Source organism: Molossus molossus, unplaced genomic scaffold (assembly GCF_014108415.1).
Source record: "Molossus molossus isolate mMolMol1 unplaced genomic scaffold, mMolMol1.p scaffold_m16_p_19, whole genome shotgun sequence".
Lineage (NCBI taxonomy): Eukaryota > Metazoa > Chordata > Mammalia > Chiroptera > Molossidae > Molossus > Molossus molossus.
In genome coordinates this window covers 28,439,409-28,459,930 of record NW_023425354.1, presented here as the reverse complement: position 1 = coordinate 28,459,930, position 20,522 = coordinate 28,439,409, and the positions used below count along the sequence as shown (strand labels likewise).

Genomic DNA, 20,522 nt, shown 5'->3' with positions numbered 1-20,522 from the left:
AGTCTCAGGTCACTCTAAAAAGGGACGTACCGAGCTTTCCCTTATCTAAGATCCGGAAGAAGCCGGCGCTGACCCCTCCAGAGTCAATGGAGGAGAGACATGCCCGTCCTGCCACTTTCTTTCCCCGAATCGAAACCTTTCCTTTTCTCCCCCGAGTCGGATTTCTTTTGCACCATAGCAGGGTTTCTAGTCTGACTTCTGCTTCGTCGCAGGCTCATTTTCATTGACTCGGCTCACTGCCACCCGAGCAGTCATCACAGTCTCTGTGGCGCAATCGGTTAGCGCGTTCGGCTGTTAACCGAAAGGTTGGTGGTTCGAGCCCACCCAGGGACGCTTACTTTTCCTCCTAAACGTTAATTATCCCAACTGCTGGAATGCCAAATTTTGTGTGAAAATGGCAGAGAAACACTTTTTCTATAGCAAATCAGAGGATCGGTGTGATTGAAAATTTGTTGTTAGTCAATGATGGAATAATTTCTCTGGCACTTCCTCCACTGCTCCGCCCCAAAACTGGATTGCAGGAAAAGCAGACAGACGTTTTTGTTTCACTGTGCAATACGTTTCAGGTTGCATTTTTCGTAGGATTAAGAATGAATTTGCAGTTGAGGTTGGATAGCTTTCCATTGTCCGTCTCAATCGATGTTACAATCACCAAATACTATATTTGGAAGGAAAGAAAGCGCATGAGAGAAAGGCAGAAACAAACAGGAATGAAGAGAAAGGTGCGAAAGGGAGAGCATAGTTGTGATATACAGAGACAGAAAGAGGGAATAGGACAGAAGAAATGGGCGAGGTGAGTGGAAGGAAGACCCAGAGGAAATGGCGAGAGGGAATAGAAGCATCAGAAAAAGGAAAAGAACAACAACAAAACAATTTCTTCTAGAAATACACACACATAAGTGAGGAGGATTGGGAAATAGAAGCAGAAACTGACAAAGGACATTGTTTTGGGAAGACACAGGTCTTCCCTTTAGGAAGTAAAGGACAAAGGTAAAGACAGTCATAAAGTCAGGAGAGGCGCCCCTCTCTCCTACCATTGTCATCTTCAAAGGGGTCTGATCTGGGCAATCCTTGGTATGTGCCAGAAATAATCACCTAGATTTCTTGGGTTTCTGCCCTTTAGAAGCTGACTCTTATGATGAGTAGTTGTCAGGTAGAGGATCACGTGAGATACAACTGAAACTGAGGTAAATAATTGGTACCTAACCTCTGCCAGAGGTGCATTCCAGGGCTTGGGGTAAGAGCCTCCACTTTTATGAAAGAGCTAAGCAAAATACTCTCTCAAGCAATTATCTTCGATATCTGGTCTCTTCTCAAGATTGGGCTCACAGGAGGCCTCTTCAGAAAGCCCTGCCCAGTGCTCACCCATCCCTACTCGGCTCTCACACCTCTACGGCTGGCGGGGGATACCAAATAGTACACAGTGCCATGGAAGCTAACCCGACAGGCTGTGTAACCCTCCGGGTTTGCTCCCATCCGCCAGCCTGTGAGCCCCCTTCTCGGGAAAAGCCCAGCTCATCAGGTTTGTGTCCACTGTGCCTAGAGCAGTACTTGCATTGACACATGACAGGTACTTCTTTGTCCGACACTAGGCAAATTCAGATGTGGGGAGGGTTGGGGAAGAAAGTTCTGCCAAACCAGAAAGGCCAGGGATATGGGGACCTATTGCTTAGGACAGAAACGATTAAAATGAAGTTTTAGTGTGTAGTGGGGTCTTCAGCATGTTCCTTCTATCTTGTAGTTTGCTAGTGGCTGCTGCTTAATAACTGAGTAACAAGTGAATGGACCCGAGGTAAGCAGGTGGTCCCTTCCCGCGGCACTCCAGGATCAAAGAACCGCAACAGTAGCAGATACCCACCCCATACACATACACCCAAGGGCAGCCCCTGGATGATCCTGTGGATCTTGGGTGGGATTGAGATATTCGGAAGTCCCCTACAGATTTCTGTTGCTCGAGATCTTCTAGCCCAAAAGGAGTGACAGACCAAGAGTCCTTGCTTCGTTCCCCTCCCGGAAGGGCGACTGCGGGACAGACGAGTATGCAAGGGTCTTCCCTGGCGGAGTCCAAGATGCGGGCGACACACTAGCCCTAGGGACAGTGGGCGTGTCCACACCAAGAGCCCCCTTTCCAAGAGGGGCGGCGAACTCCTGGTCTCTGTCCAAAATACAGGGAAGCAGGTGACCAGATCCTCTCCCCCATCCTTCTCCTGCGGGTTCTCAGACTACACCCCTCTGGGCGGAAATCTCTCTCCCTGCCCCCATTCGGCCGGTGTTAGCTGAAGGCTGAAGCAGGGGTCACTTGGCGGCCAAAGGGTGACCCTGGTCCCGGGCCAAAGAGTGAAAGCATGCAGTCCTCGGACCCCCCAGCCTTGGGTCGGCCTGGGCTGCAAGCGAGAAGGGAAGAAGGAGGCAGGAGCACCGAAGCTTGCCGAAGATTCGTCTCCTAATTTCCTAACTCAAGCCAGCCACCGTCAGTGCGCTTAATGGCGCTTCTGGCCGGATGGTCGAGTTCTTTGAAGGGACAGATACAGTGACCGTCCCCAATAAATCCTGACTAACGAATAAGCGAATCGACCGTCTTAATAAGGCAGGCCCACGGTCGTCGCCGGCACGTAGTATCGATTAGCTTCTTCAGCGTCACCCTCAGCCGCGCTTCCCGGCTTGTCCAAGCCTTCCTCCTTGTTTTCTCTCCCTGGTAGGATCCTGGGGACAGGAGCCCGAACCCTGGGCGGGAGCAACGGTCGGAATCCGCCGGCACCCGCCGCCTCTGCGCTCCCGGGACTCCTCCCGCCGCTGCCGCGAGGGAGGTGCACCGACCGCGCAGGGCACGGAGCGCGATCCGCGTCAGAGCGAAAAATGCGGGAACCAGTGCGAGGCAGGGAAAAAGCGCGGGCCCACTTTCCAGCCCCAGCGCCTGGTTTTCTAGTTTATTCGGGCCTCTCGTATTCGGCCGTGTTATTGTGTCCGGGCCTGGGGCCTGAGCCTCAGTCTTCGGCTCGTCTCCCCGCCCAGATTGCGTTCCATTTTTCTGCACGCCGGGGGCGCCAGCCTCCACTACAGCGACCAAGCCCCTGGCCACGAGACCTTCCCCGTCGCTTCTCCCTCGGTCCCCAGGCGGTTTGCTCCCTCGAGGCACCCCGGCTGGGTCCCGAGGTGCTGTGTTTTACAGCCGGCGATCGGGCCGCCGAGAGGGGCAAGGAGGGTGGGGAGGACACGCTCTTACAAGTGCAGTTTTTATTTTTAAGGGAGTGTTACTTAGAGTGAATGAAAATAACCCGGACGCGTGGCCCAGGAGGCGTCGCGTTCCTCGCCCGAGCGCAGCGCCCTTTAGCCGAGGCTGGAGGATGGCAGAGCGAGCCACAGTGCATGAAGCCCAGTCTTCATTTCACCCTTTTCTAGGCGCCCCAACTAGGGGCGGGGATCGCAGGGTCAGAGGGGTGGGGGGCGCACACGTATTTTTTTGGGAGGGAGGGGTGAGTTGCAGAGGGTAAGAGAGAAGAGGATTCATCCTCTAGGGTCAGGGGCTGTTTGGGAAGGGTAAAGTCATGTCCTAGTTTGGGGGACCCAGTGCCCGGTGGGGGGGCAGCCGCGTTAGCCTCTACCCGCCTCCTCCTCTGCCCCTCTCCGCAAACACCCTGAAGGAATGAGGTCACGTGGGTGAGTAGTGGGCGGGATCTACTCTTGTCTGGAGGAAAAAAGCCATTTTGTGCCCCCCCAGCCCCGGTCCCTCCCCTCCCCCCTTCGTCCCCTCCCCCTCCCCTCCCCTCTCTTCCTCCCACCCCAAGCTGCTTTCAGAAACTCCTTTCTTACCATAGGTTTCTCCCCTCCCGCCGCCGGAGCGAGCGACACGGCTGGGGTCCCCCTCCCCTCCCTTCCCTCCCTCCCTCCCATCCCCCCCTCCCCGAGACCCACCGGACCCCGAACCCAGGTAAGCGGACACGGACTGTCCTTTCCTTTCCTCCTACTACCCCGTAACCGTCTGGGGATTGGGATGGGGGGCCGGTGCATCCTCTTTACACATCCCTGTGGGAGGAGGACGCTCGGAGCCGGGCCTGCTGCTCGCGTCTGCGTCCCACCCCCGCCAGCCCCGATCTCGCTCGCCCGCGTCGCCTTTCTTTCTCCCTTTTTTCTCTCCCTTTTCCCTTCTTTCCCTTCCAAGATGGCCGAAGTGGATTCCCCTTTTAACGATTTGGCGTCTCCCTCGACCACCACCTCTTTGTGCCTCAGCTCTGTCCTAGACCTGCTCCCGAGGTAGCGAGGGGGAGGGTCCGAGGCAGCCACAAAGGCTTTGGGGCTCCGTGTGGGGTGATCTCTGCCCCGCTAGCCCTCCCCAAGAGCCAGAGCAGCCCCGGCTCTACCCCACTGCCCCTTTCGGTCTGAGGAGGGGTCTCTCTCTGCTTTTTCTGTGGACAACCGGGCGTCGTAGACGTGCAAGCAAGGACTTGAGGCCGGGAGGAAGGGGACATGCTTTCTGTGTTGCTGCGGGGCCGAGGGAGGGCGCTCTTTCCTGCCCGAGTCCGGGTCCTCTCCGGCACCTCCCCCAGCCGGTCCCTTTCCCCCCCATGCCTGGCCTGGGCGCCCCGCCCCCTCCCCAACCACCTAAGCAGAGCCTCTTTCTCCGGAACACCCCTCCTTGGGCCCCGCCGAAAGTTTGGCTCTAGAGAAGATAGGAGCGGCCACCGGGTAACTGGGGTCCCCGATCCTCGGACCCAGGCTCCGGGGACAGCCGGGATGGAGTGGGTAGAATGGAAATGCCGGGAAGATATATCGCGGTACTTCCCATCGCCGGCGGAGGCAGGAGGGGTCCGACCGACTGGCCCCTCTCCCACTGTGGAGCCGGGCTGCCCTTTCCCTCCCCAGGCCCTCCTGCTGCTAGCTCTGAGTGGGTGGGACCCCTTGGCAAGTAGACGGCCCTGCCCCTCCTGTCTCCCCGTTGGGCCCAGGCATGCCTCTCCCCCTCCCCCACGCCCCGGTCTGCCCAGAATTGCTCCGGATGGCTAGAGGAGGCCTGGGGTGGTGAATTTGCCTGTAAATATTGTGGAAGTGTTACCTCGCGCTTGCCCCTCGTCTTTGTCTCTCAGAGTTACCCCTCACCCCCCACCCCTTTCTGCCTCAGTCTTTCCAGGGTTCCTGTAACTGGGGGTAGGGGGTGTCCCTTCGTTGCCTCCCACTCCATTCTGATGCCTCGTTCTCTGGGCCTTTTGCAGTTTGCATCTATTACTGAAACTACTTTTTCTTCTTTCTCCCCCTTCCACTCTGTTCCAAGGTGTTAGTACTTGGAAAAGAAACATAAAGCCAGCTCTGTTGCAGTTTTTTGGTGGTGAGGTTTTCCCAGGGGTTCCCTCATTTGGACTTAGGGGTTGTGGTCTTAGAGCTGTCTTTGGAATGAGGCAGGAAACAGACCTGGGACTTAGAATCCAGACACTGTAGCTGGGTGGGGTTCAAGTTGAAGTCTTTGGGGGTGGGCAGGAAGGGGGCACTCTGCTGCCCTGGCCTTGCCTGAGACATCTTGGTGGATGGAGCTGTTGCCATGGGAATAGAGAGTCTGAACAGGAAGAGGTTACATCTTTGTGCAGGTCAGATGCCCACCCCACTCCTCTAGTCTCTGGCCCCCAGAGTGGAGGTTGGGAGCCGCACTGTCTTTGTTGCCAGAAGACTTAGGTTATAATTTACACTGGGTGGACCAGGGATGCACAAAAGGTTAGTGTGTGTTTGCAGCTCTGGTTTCAGCCAGGGATGTCAGACTGTGCTCCTGGATGGGGAGGGTGGGGGTGGCTATGCATCTGGCGAATGTGGGCCTGGCTGTGCTCTGGCTGTATGTATGATGGGGTGTGTCTGTGTGTGTCTGGCCAAGTATCTGTCTGGCTCTGTGTGTGTGTGTGTGTGTGTTGTGTCTGGCCTTGTGTGTTATGAGTGTGAGAGAGATGGAGGGGGTGTGTCTGGCTGTGTGTGTATATTTTGGGTTTTTTGTCTTTGTTTGATCTTAAGAAGCTGAGAGGTGGGAAAGAGAGGGAGAGTAGAGTGAGCCCAGCTTCAGGAGGCTAAAATCCTTTTTTCAGTGCTGCTGGTGGGGGAGCAGATCCTCTTCCCAGGGACGATTGAGAGATTGACATTGCTCCCAGGTGGACCCCCATGTTCTCCCCCAAATATTTGGGACTTGCACAGTTGCACCCACACAGTTGGGAGAGGAATGGACTCCTAGAACCTAGAGTCTGAGTCTTGATAGTATACTCTGGCTCACTGCTTCTTATAGCCTCAGTTTCCCCATCTGTACCATGAAAGTGGGATGAGGCCTCTGCTCCCTCTTCTTAGTTCACGGTGAGAATGTGTGCTGATGGTCATGTTTTGGCCAGACTTTGACCCCTCTCAGGAGGCTTACTGAGTGGTCTTTTAGGGAACCTGGAGTCCTTCTATTTTCCACCTTTGTGGATGGAATCAGGCCAGGCTTATTGATTTTTTTCTTTCATTTATTTATTTATTTATTTATTTATTTATTTTTAGAGAGAGAGGAAGGGAGAAGGAGAGATAGAAACATTGATTGGCCGCCTCCTGCATGCCCCCCACTGGAGATTTGGCCCACAACCTGGGCATGTTTCTTGATTCCCAAGAGGTTGGGAATCAAACTGGTGACCTCTTGGTGCAAACTGGTGACCTCTTGGTGCATGGGTCAACGCTCAACTGAGCCACACCGGCCGGCTGGGTTTGTTGGTTCTTAAATGAATAGGGAGTCTGGCCTAGGTGCCCATGTGTAAAGAGCACTGGACTGGGAGTCAGACAGTTTCTAGTCCTAGGACTGCCACTGCGTTGCTGTGTGACTTTAGACAAGTCACTTCTTTCTGAGTTTTTTCATCTGTAAAATGGAAAGATGCTTTCTAAAACCCCCTCTTCCTCTGTAATTCTAGACTTCTGGGTGTGACCTTGAGTGACTTTTCTCAAGACCTAGAGGTTTTCAATTGAGGGAGCTAGGCTACTTTCATTTGGAGGAAAGGAAGAGCAAAGAATGCTGTACTGGGCATCCAAAGGAGCTGAGGGACCTCTGGGTTATCTGAGAGTGGCTATTTCTGCAGGGGAAAAGGAAAAACTGACAGCAAGAGAGGCCTAAATCTTGGGGGAGCTTCCAGAAAGCTTGGTTAAAACAGACATGGGCGGTGGTCTTTAGTAGTAGGGACTTTGAGGATGAGAAAAGACAAATGCCAGGCTTGAATGGCAAGGAGGAGTTGGAATTGAGTGCTGATCAGTTTCCTTTCCTGCCACTATAGCCAAGCCCAGGGGCTCCAAGGGCCAGAAGCATGGGTCACCCAACTATTGTGCCCTTGAAAAGACAGTTGTTTGGCCCTGGCCGGTGTGGCTCAGCAGTTAGAGCGTTGGCCTGCGTTCCAGAGAGACCCGGGTTCGGTTCCCGCTAAGGGCACGTACCTTGGTTGCAGTTTGTTCCCGGCCCTGGTTGGTCATGAGGGTGGCAGCCACTCGATGTGTCCCTTTTACGTCAATGTTTCTCTCTCTTCCTCTCTCTCCCTCCTACTCTATCTTCTGAACAAAAAATGGAAAAATGTCCTTGGGTGAGGATTTAAAAAAAAGACAGTTGTCTGGGGACAGAAGACACTGAAGGACTTGGCCCCTAGTTGGGAGAAGGCATTGAGGGTGGGAGATGGTGCTCAGGTCCAGTAGGGGGATATGGTTGAGAATAACCTGTTAGAGCCTCTAAAACTCCATCGAAGCAACTTCCCAAATGGCCCTTGGTTTCCCTTTTCTGCTTCTTGGGTCTGTCTCGCTCTCTGTCTCCCTCAGGCTATTCCCATCTCCCAGCCTCTTCCCTAAAGTGATGATGCTGGCAGTACAGCCACCTATCACCCCTCTTCCCTTTGCTTCTCACAACACACCAGCCAGTTGCAGCTGGGGAGGAACTGGGTGTCAATTGTAGGGCCCTGAGGCTTCCTGGTGGGGGGATGAGATGGGGAGGTGGTGCTTGGGGGAGTAGGTAACCATGGCAATCAGGTGAGGAGCCAATCAGGGTTTCTCCCCAGTCCCAGAGGTAACAGTCTGAGGCTCTGGGGATGGGGTGGGGGGAACAGGGAGAGTCACAAGGGGGCTCATTTCTTAAATGGGGGATAGAGGAACATTTCATTTCTTCAATAAGCACCACAGCTCTTTCCTTCACCCGCACATCTAGAAAGGAGCTTGAGGGATAGTCTGGGCCTGAATGCTCACAAATGCTCATGGAAGTGAGGGGGAGGGTCATGGCCATAGACTAGGAGCTCCTGTGTATTGAGGCTATAGTCTGCCTGGCAGGAACTATATGGGAATTCTTTTTTTTTTTTTTTTTAATATATTTTTATTTCCCTTCGCCAGTTTGGCTCAGCAGTTGGAGCGTCGGCCCGCGGACCAGAGCCCTGGGTTTGGTTCCCGCTAAGGTCATGTACCTCGGTTGCAGTTTGTCCCTGGCCCCCAATGGGGTCGTATGGGTGGCAACCACCTGATGTGTCTCTCTCACATTGATGTTTCTCTCTCTCTCTCTCCTCCCTCTCTCCCTCCCACTCTATCTGAAGATGGGTGCAGGAATGTCCTCGGGTGAGGAAAATATATATGTTTTAATGATTCTTTTAGAGAAAGAGGAAGGGAGAGAGAGAAACATTGATCAGCTGCCTCCTGCACGCCCCTGCACGCCCCCTACTGGGATGGAGCCTGCAACTTGGACATGTGCCCTGACCAGGGATCAAACAGGGACCTCTCAGTCCATGGGAGGACACTCAGTCCACTGAGCCACACCATCCGGGCTAGATGGGAATTCTTTTTTTTTTATTTATTTTTTTTATTTTTATTTTTTATCCTCACCCGAGGATATTTTTCCATTTTTTGTACAGATAGAGTGGGAGGGAGAGAGAGGAAGGGAGAGAGAGAGAGAAACATCGACGTGAAGGGACACATCGAGTGGCTGCCACCCGCACGACCAACCAGGGCCGGGGACAAACTGCAACCGAGGTACGTGCCCTTAGCGGGAACCGAACCCGGGTCTCTCCGGACCGCAGGCCGACGCTCTAACCGCTGAGCCAAACTGGCCAGGGCTCTTTTTTTTTTTTAATGTAATTTTTTTCTTTATTTATTTTAGAGAGAGAGGAAGGGAGAGGGAGAGAGAGGTAGAAACATGGATGAGAGAGAACATAGATTGGCTGCCTCCAGCATGCCCCCCACTGGGGATCAGGCCCACAACCTGGGCATGTGCCCTGACCCGGAATTGAACCAGCGATCTCTTGGTGCATGGGTCGACGCTCAACCACTGAGCCACACCGGCCGGGTCTAGATGGGAATTCTTAAGAGCACGTGTCTGTTTGAAAACACAAGTGTGTGAATGAGATGGCTAGAGCAGTGTGAAGCACTGTGTGTCTGTGTGTGTGTATGTGAGAGAAAGAAGGGGTATGACATTCACTGATAGCAACCTGGACCCCTAGCATTAGCAGAGTCCAAAATGTTTTGTTTTTGGCTGTGCACGTACACAGATTCATTTGGACACAGACACACATGGGACAAGTAGTCATACAATGTACCTTGGGAGGCCCAGACAGCACGTATACATCTAATATTACACACGCTCAGTGAGATGGCCACTTAGAGTTTGTTCTTTCCTCTGGATGGTTGTACTATTTGGGCATCCTGCCAGGGGTGAAGTTACTATGGAAATGACCAAACAGTGGAGTCACCACAAGCCCACTACATAATTGTGAAGGGGGACCTGTGCAGGAAAGGCAGAAGGAGTCCACTCTATGTGTGGCCAGAACCCCTTTCCTCTGGCCGGGTCTGCAGGTCTCAGCTGCTGCATCCCTGCTGGCTCTCTGAGCTTGCTTGCTCGTTCCCCTCTGTCTGCCCTGCTAGTTGGTGTTTCTCCCACGTGTGGCCTTTGTGTCTCTCCATCTCTTTCGGTCTCTGGCCAGCCTCTGTTGGCTGTTTGGGTCCTGGCCAAACTCATCCTGAGGTCTCTATAGAAACTGCTGATCCCGGCTGTGAATTTCTGGTCCTAGAAAACCCAATGTGGTCCCTTTAGAAATGTTTCTGGAAAGGAAAGGAGGATGTATGTTGTAAAGGAGCCGTTGGGGCTTGGCCACTTTCCCAAGCCCCACCCCTTGGGCTTTTACTCTGGGAAAGAGGAAGAAGGGAGGGGCCATCCCTTCTCTGTGCAGCTTTGATTTTTATACCAAGAAGTAAGAACATCAGCCAATCCAGAGCTGGGCTTTGCCTGACCTCCCCAGACCCTGCCAGACCCTGCTCAGGTGGGCTGGGGACAGGGAAGTTTCTGCCCAGCTTTGGCAGGCATCTTCGAGAGCCTGTGGTGTGTAGCTGGTTAGTCTGTACACAGGTTGCGGAGGAGGTATCAGCAGGTGGGAGTGCCCACGTGGGGAAATAACTGCATGTGCGTGGGGAGGGGGTCTTGGAGGTGTGTGCTCGTGGGCACAGGTGGAGCTGCATGTTCCTCAGTATTTCCTGCGTGGCACCTGGAACCTCATGGTCAGCACACAGTGCGTGTCCAGGCTGCTGCTCTGGGGACAGAGCTGGATGCAGAGCCAGAAGGACAAGTGATGGGGGCTCCTTCAATGAAATGAAAGCAGACTGTTTCCAGGGAAGGCTTCCTGGAGCAGGAGTACATGGGATAGGAGGAGGGTAGGATGGACTGGAAAGACCACGTCGGGCCTTGTGCCTGTATAGAGGGAGTAAGGAGGCAGGGACAATTTATTCTTTTTCTTTTTATTTTCTTGAGGTTTCATTCAGTAGCTTATTTATCTGAGTTCCCTCATAGCTCCTAGCACTCACCTGAGTGAATATGAATTAGAATTAGAGAGATTAAATTTTTTTTTCTTTATTGATTTTAAGAGAGAGAGAAAGGGAAAGGGAGAAAGACAGAAAACATCGATGAGAGAGAATATTGATTGACTGCCTCCTGCATGCCCCCCACTGGGGATTTGGCCTACAACCTGGGCATGTGTCCTGACCAGGAATCGAACTAGCGACCTCCTGGTGCATGGGTCGAAGCTCAACCACTGAGCCACACTAGTCAGATGAATTAGGGATAGTTTTTATTTTTTATTTTTTTTATGGCTACAGCAACAATTACATGATATTAACTTTTGTTCAGATAGAATGGGAGGGAGAGGGAGGAAGAGAGAGAGAGAGAAACATCGACATGAAAGGGACACATTGAGTGGCTGCCACTTGCATGACCCAACCAGGGCCGGGGACAAACTGCAACTGAGATACATGCCCTTAGCGGGAACCGAACCCAGGTCTCTCTAGACCCCAGGCTGACGCTCTAACCACTGAGCCAAACCGGCCAGGGCTAGGGATAGTTTTTAAAAGTCTGTTCTCTTCTGCCCTGGCCAGTTTGGCTCAGTGATTAGAGTGTTGGCCCACGGACCAAAGAGTCGTGGGTTTGATTCTGGTCAAGGGCATGTACCTTGGTTGTAGTTTGGTCCCCGGCCCTGGTTGGGGTCATGTGGGAGGCAACCAGTCAGTGTGTCTCTCTCACATTGATGTTTCTCTCTCTTCCACTCTATCTGAACATGAATGGAAGAATATCCTCAGGTGAGGATTTTTTTAAAAAGTCTTTTCTCTTCCATTTTCCTGCCTCCCCACATCCTCTGGAGAGTTGGGTAGCACTTCCTGTGGTCTAACCTCAGTCTTTCCTGCTGCTCCTGAGGTGGAGCCTGACCTAGTTGCTCAAGGTTGGGTGAATATCCAGAGCTGTTGGCACCCAGAAAACACTCACAGGGGGCCATAAAGAACAGACCCTTACGTGCACCCAATCCAAGGTAGAGAGGAGAAGGGCCTTGGGCTCAGAGAGGATGTTGGATCTCTGGGTTTCTAATTCCACTTTTACTTCCCAGGGTGACGCTCCCCAGCCCCCCAGCCCCCTCCCCGGCATCATGCATCGGACCACACGGATCAAAATCACGGAGCTGAATCCTCACCTCATGTGTGCCCTCTGTGGGGGGTACTTCATCGATGCCACGACCATTGTGGAGTGCTTGCATTCCTGTGAGTTGGGTGGAGGGGCTGCCTCTCAGTGTGCGCAGCCTCTGCCTGGGCTGGAGGGGCACTGCCCAGGGAAGGCAGAGCACAGGCCCTACCCGGAAAAGTGAACGTCTCCGTGTCTAGCAGGGGTTTCTAGGTTACAGAGAGGTTGCTTGGGAGGGGAGGCTGGAGATTTCAGCCCAGAGTTCACTTCAGGGACCTTCTTCTGAAATTTCTGTGGCTGAAATGTCGTTCCCTAAAGATGTGGGTGCCCTTGGTGTGTACTGTGGGCTTAGGGGTAAGGGGTCAAGGACCCTGGGAAATGTGTGGCAGGCTGGCTATTTTGTACTCCATGAGGGGAGCTTGGGACTTGGGGCTCACCGTGTACATGACTCAGATACACAGATAAGATCTGTCCTCTCCTGAGCATGGATGTGGGGTACTTGCCTCTATGCAAACAGGACCACAATGGCTCTCTGAACATGCCTGGACTGCTAGGACAGGGTATGGGGGCTAGGCCTGGTTACAAAGGGGCTCTGACTCCTCCCTCTCTCCATACCCCCCCAAGTCTGCAAAACCTGCATCGTGCGCTACCTGGAGACCAACAAGTACTGCCCCATGTGTGACGTGCAGGTCCATAAAACCCGGCCGCTGCTGAGCATCAGGTGGGCCTAGCACTGCCCCTCCAGCCCCTGTGATCCTCTGGGTCAGGCTCCCCTCTGCCCCTCAGCCCTCCTTGTTCCTGTAGCCAAGGTGGCAGGTTGGGGAGGGCCTCTTCCCTCCCTACGGGTTGTATCCAGCTGAGAAGTAGTGGATGGGTAAAGACCAGGCCCTGGAGGAAGGGAGGTGAGAAGTAGGCTCCCTGGCTGGGGAAATGAGGGTAAGAGAGTTATTGATAGGGCCCTGTATGTTTTCTTCCAGATCAGATAAAACCCTCCAAGACATCGTCTACAAATTGGTCCCTGGGCTTTTTAAAGGTATCCACACACCCTTCCTCCTCCTGCCTACTGCTCCTCACTTCCCAGCCTGTTCCTCCCTCCTCACCCTGTGTCCTTCCCTCTTTCAGATGAGATGAAACGACGGCGGGATTTCTATGCAGCGTACCCCCTGACAGAAGGTGAGTTCATGTGTGTGTCGCAGGCACGAGGGCTGGATGCACTGGGCTGTCCATCCGCCAGGCACCACCACACCGCCTCCTTGGCCCAGAGGATGGCTGGGCTCACCCTGCTGAGCTCTGAGATCCTGGGTCCTTGGTGGGGCTCCTTTCCCCTGTTCTAGGCCGGCTTCCTCAGTTCTCTCCTTTTGCAGTCCCCAATGGCTCCAATGAGGACCGTGGCGAGGTCCTGGAGCAGGAGAAGGGGGCTCTGAGTGATGATGAGATTGTCAGCCTCTCTATAGAGTTCTACGAAGCTGTCAGGCAAGTCTGTCCTATGCCTGGTCCTTTCTTTTGGGGCCCTAGGCTGGGTTGCCCCCTTCTACCCTGGGCCCATTCCCCTGGAAAGGAGGGCCTTCCGGATGTGTATACTGGGGAATCCTGCCTGAACCAGGGTCTCCCTAGCTTCATTCTTTCTCCTCTCCTAGGGACCGGGAGGAGAAGAAGGGCCCCCTGGAGAATGGGGATGGGGACAAGGAGAAGGTGAGTGCTGGAGCCTACCCAGGAGTGGGATGAGGGCTGGGAGAGAGTGCCTGGGGTGACCATAGCCCTTGGGTGCCTCTTCCCTGGCAGACAGGGGTGCGCTTCCTGCGATGTCCAGCAGCCATGACTGTCATGCATCTCGCCAAATTTCTCCGCAACAAGATGGATGTGCCCAGCAAGTACAAGGTGAGTCCCTGAGCCCTTTGAGAAAAGTGGGTGTTGCCCTGGCCAGTTTGGTTCAGCAGTTAGAGGTCAGCCTAAAGAGTCATGGGTTCGATTCTGGTCAAGGGCACATACCTTGGTTGCAGTTTGGTCCCCAGCCCTGGTCGGGGTATGTGGGAGGCAACCAATCGATGTGTCTCTGTGACATTGATGTTTCTCTCTATCTCTCCCTCCCACTCTGTTGGAAAATAAATGGAAAAATGTCCTCGGTGGGGATGGGGTGGGGAGTGTCTGTCTGACAATCCCATTGTTCAGGGCTGGCTGGGTATCACCAAGGGCCTACCTGGTTGTGTAATTGAGTCCAAATAGAAGGGTAGTTGAAACCAAGATTAGGGTGGGGTAGTCTGCATCTGTTGAAGCCAGTGTGCAGAGGTACATGGGAACAAGGTGGTGTGTTGTGTGTGTTTACACACTCAGAACAGTGGCAGAGGTATATATGCAAAAACACAGGGTCTTTTCTGGGGCCAACTAGTTGAAGGAAGGCCAGTCTGAAATTCCAACAGAACTCTAGGACATGGCTTCGTAAACCCAAATGTATCTGATCCCTTAGAGATCTTGTTAAAATGCAGATTCTGATTCAGTAGATTATGCTTTTTCAGCAAGCTCCCAGGTGTTGCCAATGCTACTGGTCTGCAGAGCACTCTCTGAGTGTCAAGGGTCTAGGACAGTGGCTCCCGAGCTCTGTCAGAATTACGTGGTGAACTTTAAAACTCAACTCATTTTACTAGTTAAATCAGAATCTCTGGAGGTGAGATCCAAGCATTGGTATTTTTTAAAGCTCCTTGGGTGATTCTACTATGCAGCCAGTGCTCCATGAGATCCTTCTCAACTTGGCCTTTTCTTTTCCATTAGCTTCCCGGGGACCTGCCAGGAATATAAGGGCACCCAGACAGCTGTGTGGATGGCTGGGGGTGGGGGTTGTTAATGATGTGGGTATCTCCTCTGGATCCCTTTCCACCTGGTGGTCAGGAGTTCTTTTGGGACCCTGAAGTAATGAGGGACCACCTGCAAGTCCACTTTGCACCCACCCCAGACTCCTAGCTTGGATCTTCTTTGCCAGATGGCCAGGGCCTTGAGCCTGGCCAGGGTCATGGTGTTCTCCATCTTTTCCTCCAGGTGGAGGTTCTATACGAGGATGAGCCACTGAAGGAATACTACACTCTCATGGACATCGCCTACATCTACCCCTGGCGGCGGGTGAGCAGGGCTGGGAGGGGACCCCTGCAAGTCTGCATTGGTCTGTGCCCACAGTGACCACATGAGCCACTCTACTCTAATCACAGACAGTTCATCTCTTGTCCCATGAGCTGGCCATGTCCAGTGTGGCCCGCCGTACCAGTTAAGCCTCAGGGCTCTCTCTCACGGATGACCTCCCACGCTCAGGAGAAAAGGATCCTTGGGCAAATTACATGCCCCAATTGGGGGTCAGAAAAGAGGGTCCGGTAGCTGTGGAGGAGTAAATGTTGCTTTCTGCTCTTTGGCCACCCTCTCTTTTTCTCTCCAGTCTTTGGTCTTAGGTTCTCTCCCGGTGTTGTGAGCAGCTGTCTCTCCCCCCTTGCTCACTCCGCCGCTCAGTCTCTCTCTGCTAGGTCCTCCTGCCCTGCTGGGTCTTTCTCTCTAAGGCTCCATCCTTTCCTTTCTTCCTCTTTGGGCACTATGGGGTGGAGGTGGGCGGGTGGCCGCCTTTCTCCTGAAACCTTCCCCTCCCCTGCGTCTCTCTCCCCACTCTCCCTGCAGAACGGCCCTCTCCCCCTCAAGTATCGGGTCCAGCCAGCCTGCAAGCGGCTCACCTTGCCTACAGCACCCACCCCCTCCGAGGGCACCAACACCAGTGGGGCGTCAGAGTGTGAGTCAGTCAGCGACAAGGCTCCCAGCCCTGCCACCCTGCCGGCCACTTCCTCCTCCCTGCCCAGCCCAGCCACCCCCTCCCATGGCTCTCCCAGCTCCCACGGGCCCCTGGCCACCCACCCTACCTCCCCCACTTCCCCTTCAGCAGCCAGTGGGGTCACCACAGCTACCAACGGGGGCGCCTCGAACTGCCTGCAGACACCATCTTCCACCAGCAGGGGGCGCAAGATGACTGTCAATGGAGCTCCTGTGCCCCCCTTAACTTGAGGAAAGGGACCTTCTCTCTCCTTTTCCAGCCATGCCTCTCCGCCCCTCCACTTTTTCTGGGCTCCTTTTTCCACCTCTTCTACTTTCCCCAGCTCCTCCCACCTTAGGGGTGGAGGGTGGGTTTTATAAATAAATCTATATATATATATGTACATAGGAAAAGCCAAATATACATACTTATTTTCTATGAACCAACCAGATTAATTTAAATGCCACAGGAGACAAACTTTATGTGTGTGTGTATGTGTGGGGAATGGGTGTTAATTTTTAAGGGGTCTTGTGTAATTTGCTCTACTCTCTTTTTGGGGGTGCCTGGAAGTGGACTGGAGGGGGCACTTGAGGCTCAGTAAAGCTCTGCCCCATCCTTCTATTTCCCAAGGCAGGTGGGGTGTTGGGGACCCACCAGCCCCCAAAGCTTGAGGCACAACTCTAACCAGCTGTGTATGGGTCCATCCTCTCTCTCCATCTTGGCTGTTGTCCTGCCCCGACCCAACCAGCCCCCCCCACACACCAAGTTGAATGTCCAGAGACTTGCTAAGACAGTGCCTTTGACAAATGCAGTTTATCCCCTGGTTCTAAGGAGCGAGTGGGTGGTGGAGATGGTATCTCCCCTATCACCTCCTCTGGCAGTGGAGACTTTGTGCAAAGAATAGATAGTTCTGCCTTTTGTTTTGTTTTGTCCCCCTACCCCCCCGTGTGTGTGGCCTTTGCATCATTTTTCTTGTGAAAGAGAAGATTCAGGCCGTGGGAGGCCTCAGCCCTTGAAATTCCACTGTGGCTTTAGCATTGTGAACTGCTTCACCCCCTTGTGCCCCTGCCCCCGCCCCCGCCCAGGAACCCACACCAGCAAGCCTGGTGATAAAGTCTCACTTGGGGATCTGGAGTGGAGAGGTGGAGCGGGGTTAACCTCAGACAAGCACAGACCCCAGACTTTGCCAAAGGCAAATGCCCTCCAGTCCCCTCCCCAACCCCAGCTGAGGCCAGTCAGGTAAGAGCCTCAGGGGCATCTGAAAGCACAAGAAGACAGACACTTGTAAGCTCTGTCCTCAACTCCATCCTGAGAGGTCAGTGGACCACCCCTGAGGGCCAGACCCCAGTAGATCCCTGCCTGCCTGTTTTCTTCCAATGTACATAGATCAGATCGGGGAGGAGGGGAGGAGGCAAGACTGTCACAACCTAGGTGTTTGGGGTTGGGTTCCTCCAATGGGTTTGTCTGTGTTTGCACCTTGTCCTTTGTCTGAGGTGCTATGACTGTACCCTCCTCCTACCCTGGGACATTTGTATCTCCTGGCTTTGTAATAAATGCTGCATACTCTCCAGAGCCTCTAATTCTTTGGGGCAGAGGGGACAGGGAAAGGATGGGTGGGTCCCCTGGCCTCCTCATACATCTTGTCTCTGGGCTCGGCCTGCCTTGAGACCCCATATAGAACAAACCCGAGTTGCCTTCACCCTGTGGCCGGTCTGTTGCGCCTAGACCAGGTTAGGGTCCAGAGCAGGGGTAGGCCCTGTGCCTCACCAGTGACCACAAGACTACCACTCTGGATACACAAGCTTGTTTAATGCCATCTTCTTCACCAGCAGGTGTTAAACCAGGGACCTGTTCCTGGCTGCCCCAGATTGGAGACCTCCGGTTATGGGGAACAAGTCCTTTACAAGCCAGTTGTGGGTACTGGGGTCCCGGGACGATCCTTTCTTGGGCTTGGCATTCACTTTCCTTCCCCACCAAGAGGGTGCCTGTCAGAGGCTTGTGGCTGGGCAGCAGCCACCCGCTCAGAGTGGGGAGCCCACTTCTGCCTTCTGCACTCTCTCACTCCTGTGGGTGCCATCACAGTATGGAGGCTTCTGAGTGGCCTTGCAGGTACATAGGGCCACTGTTCGGGTCTCCTGGGCTTTGAACTTGAGTGGGGAGAGGCCAGTGTGTTGGAAGAAGTGGGAGCCATCACAGAAGGGCTGGTGAGGGAAAGAGAGAAGTTAGAGACCTGGCCTCACCTGATGGGGCTGAGCAGGTCTGAGAGGAGCAGGGCTTAGGCTCCCGAGTGACACTCTTTTACCTCTCATCTGTAATGTGAGGGTAATAACAGTCAACTCGTCCCAAGGAAATAATAACCATTTATTACGCACTTTGCATACAGTAAGTTTGAAGCATTATAGCATTAGTCTCCAGGGCACAAGGACGGAATTTTCAAGGTGAAATGAGGCCTTAGCTATCAGTACTATTTACACTGATAGTTTTTTTAGTGGTCAAATCTCCATTGGTTCATGAAATTCATTTCTTTCCACATATTCTTGGTTAAAACCTGAACTGGAAAGAGCCTGTGTACATCACAGGGCTTTAAGATTGGGGTACCAATTTTTTGGCTCCAGGAAATAACGGGGCATATTATAGGGAGTGGATGTTACAGGGAGGAAGGGGATGTTCTATAGTGAACTGGCTGCCTGGTGCCAGCACACACTCCCCGTCCATCCCAGGAAGTGCAGACAGACTGGATAATGGAAACCAAGACCCACAGAGGAGCTGTGACTTGCTATTAGTGGGTCTCTTGACCTTGGGGTCAGGGTGGGATAGGAGGAGAGCTGAGGGAAATATGCCAGTAAAAGTGAGCTAGTTTCCAGCTGGCATTCCCTTAGCACTGCTCCACCCTCTTGAGGGCCTGCTCCAAGTCAAATCAGTGCCAGAGCAGGGCAGCTGACACCACACCACACATCACACTGCGTGGAGGAAAACAGTTCACAGCTCAGCTCAGGAAGGAAAGGGGCCCTGGAGGCTAAGAATATGGAGCAGGCTCCTGCTGGATGAAAGGCTCCTGGGGCAGAAGAGAGCATGAGTTGGGAGCAGGCAGCCAGGCTGAGAAGACAGCTGGCTGTGGTGGGCAACCAGGAAAGTCAAACAATGGGGAGGATTTTCAGAAGACCCTGGGAAGGGATGCTGGGGACAGCAAAGCTGGGCAGAATCTTCCCAATGTTGGAGTCCCAGGGCTGGGAACCTTTGGCACAGATGCTTCTTAGGAGCAAGGAGAGAGGAAAAGAGAGACAGGCAAGCCTCTCTGCTCAGAGCGGAGCCTGGCATGAGCCTCTGAGAAGGAGGGAGCACCAGAAGCAAAGTCTAAAACCCTGGGCTCCACCCTCTTGGCTGTGTGACTATGTTTCTGTATCTCCGGGCTCAACTCAAAGGGTTGATGAACAGAGAACAGAGCTCAAGGCTACGGGTGAGCCAGCCTGAGAGTATCTTTTCTTGAGAGGGAGTTCCCAGGACACACCCTGCTTTCCCTAACAGGGGTATCATATATCAGTGGGAGGGGAGAGGGGGGGTCTCACCTGCTTTTTGCTGCGGCCACACACACACCACCTGTAGGTTTTCCCTGCCACCAGTTCCACTTTGATGGGTGTTTTTAGGGCCACCACAGACTTGGCTGGGGTTTTGGGGAACCATTTGGCCTGCCGGAGGGAAGATGAGGGGTTTGGGGTCAGCCCAGGTCCTGGAAGTTTCCCACTGGCCCTGGCTTGTGGCAGGCTTCCTTGGCAGGAGGCTGATCTGATGACACCCAGCAAAGACATTCGCCCAAAGATACCATAAGTACCCTGAGTTCCAGATAGGGAAGGATTTCAAGGCCATGCAGGCATTCAGGTTTGGAGGCCCAGCTGTTTTCTCTGAAAACCCTGGCTGCGCGCAGGTGCTAGGGAGGGGAGGGCGAGCCAACTGCACCTGGGGCTTGGTTTATCAGGCACCACTGTTTCCAGCCCAGAAGGCTGGCTCCCAGCCCTGGGTCCTCTGGTCCAGCTTACCACCCCTGAGCCATGGGGAGGTGGCTTCAAGCTAGGCGATCTTAGGCTGGAGCCCAGGAAACGGCTGATCCTTTCTGGTTCCCTTCCGTGCTCTCTACCTTTGGGATCTCTAGGCCTGGGGAACTTGGGCAGAGAGATGGGGACACTGGGGGCACTTACCAGCCAGGAGGAGATGTCACGCCTCTGGTTCAGCTTCTGCAAGGCAAGCAGTCATCATCAGACGGTGGTTTGGAAACAGAAAAATAAAGTCAATGGAAAGCGGAGAACTTTCGGAGGGAAGTCATCTGAAAAGGAAGAGACGACCGCTCATGGGTATAGGAGAGATTAGAGAGTAAGAAAATGGGATCACAGGACAGGAAGGAGAGTCGCAGGGAAGGTGCTGGCACGCAGCAGGCGCTCCGGAGGAGGGGGCTGCTCGGCCGAGGGGCTGCTCGGCGGCGGGGGCATGGATGAGGAGCGGAGGGCTGGGCGGCGCCGGGCAGGGGATACTCACCCAGGCCACTGGTCGCAGGAACGCGCCCACGACTCCCATGCTGGCCCCCGCCGCCCCGGCCCCGCCCCGCTCCGCTCCCGGGTCACCTTTCCGCTTATCCCCGCCTCCCGCCCCGCCCCGCCTCCCGCCCCGCCCCGCCCCCTCGGCCCGGAAGACGTCGCGGGGTTCTGCGTGGGTGGAGGCCGAGGCCTGCGCGGTCCGGTCCAGCCTCAACGGCGGGAAGCCGAGTGCCAGTCCAATGGCCTCCTCGGGTCCCCTGCCGGGGGGTGGGGGGAG

General features: G+C 54.1%; 2 protein-coding genes and 1 non-coding gene across 3 annotated transcripts; 2 read left to right on the top strand and 1 right to left on the bottom strand.

Moving 5' to 3' along the window:
• The first annotated feature begins 259 nt into the window (after nucleotides 1-259).
• TRNAN-GUU lies at nucleotides 260-333 on the top strand. Its single transcript has one exon. It is a non-coding gene; the product is annotated as a tRNA-Asn (tRNA).
• An 8,959-nt stretch (nucleotides 334-9,292) lies between these two features.
• Nucleotides 9,293-17,289, top strand: PCGF2 (polycomb group ring finger 2). The gene is given in 13 exon segments (XM_036268723.1): nucleotides 9,293-9,576; nucleotides 9,578-9,690; nucleotides 9,693-9,722; nucleotides 9,725-9,798; nucleotides 11,871-12,021; nucleotides 12,566-12,662; nucleotides 12,919-12,974; nucleotides 13,064-13,114; nucleotides 13,306-13,414; nucleotides 13,579-13,633; nucleotides 13,724-13,819; nucleotides 14,972-15,052; nucleotides 15,593-17,289. Coding segments are annotated over 13 exon segments (1,404 nt in total). The 5' UTR covers nucleotides 9,293-9,463; the 3' UTR covers nucleotides 15,971-17,289.
• A 225-nt stretch (nucleotides 17,290-17,514) lies between these two features.
• Nucleotides 17,515-20,300, bottom strand: CISD3 (CDGSH iron sulfur domain 3). The gene is made up of 4 exons (XM_036269250.1): nucleotides 20,247-20,300; nucleotides 19,913-19,948; nucleotides 19,286-19,405; nucleotides 17,515-17,920 (listed from the first exon to the last, which is right to left on the bottom strand). Exons 1-4 carry the CDS (start codon nucleotides 20,283-20,285, stop codon nucleotides 17,741-17,743), a joined length of 375 nt encoding a protein of 124 aa, XP_036125143.1. The 5' UTR covers nucleotides 20,286-20,300; the 3' UTR covers nucleotides 17,515-17,740.
• Between the last annotated feature and the right edge of the window lie 222 nt (nucleotides 20,301-20,522).

What these genes read in the sequence shown, in the direction of transcription:
- CISD3 (XM_036269250.1), bottom strand. Translation starts at nt 20,285, where the DNA reads ATGGGAGTCGTGGGCGCGTTCCTGCGACCAGTGGCCTGG. An exon ending in GTGACATCTCCTCCTGGCTG is followed by an intron (nt 19,406 to 19,912) that starts GTAAGTGCCCCC and finishes TCCCTCCGGCAG; the next exon opens with GCCAAATGGTTCCCCAAAAC. An exon ending in GTGGCCGCAGCAAAAAGCAG is followed by an intron (nt 17,921 to 19,285) that starts GTGAGACCCCCC and finishes TTCCCTCACCAG; the next exon opens with CCCTTCTGTGATGGCTCCCA.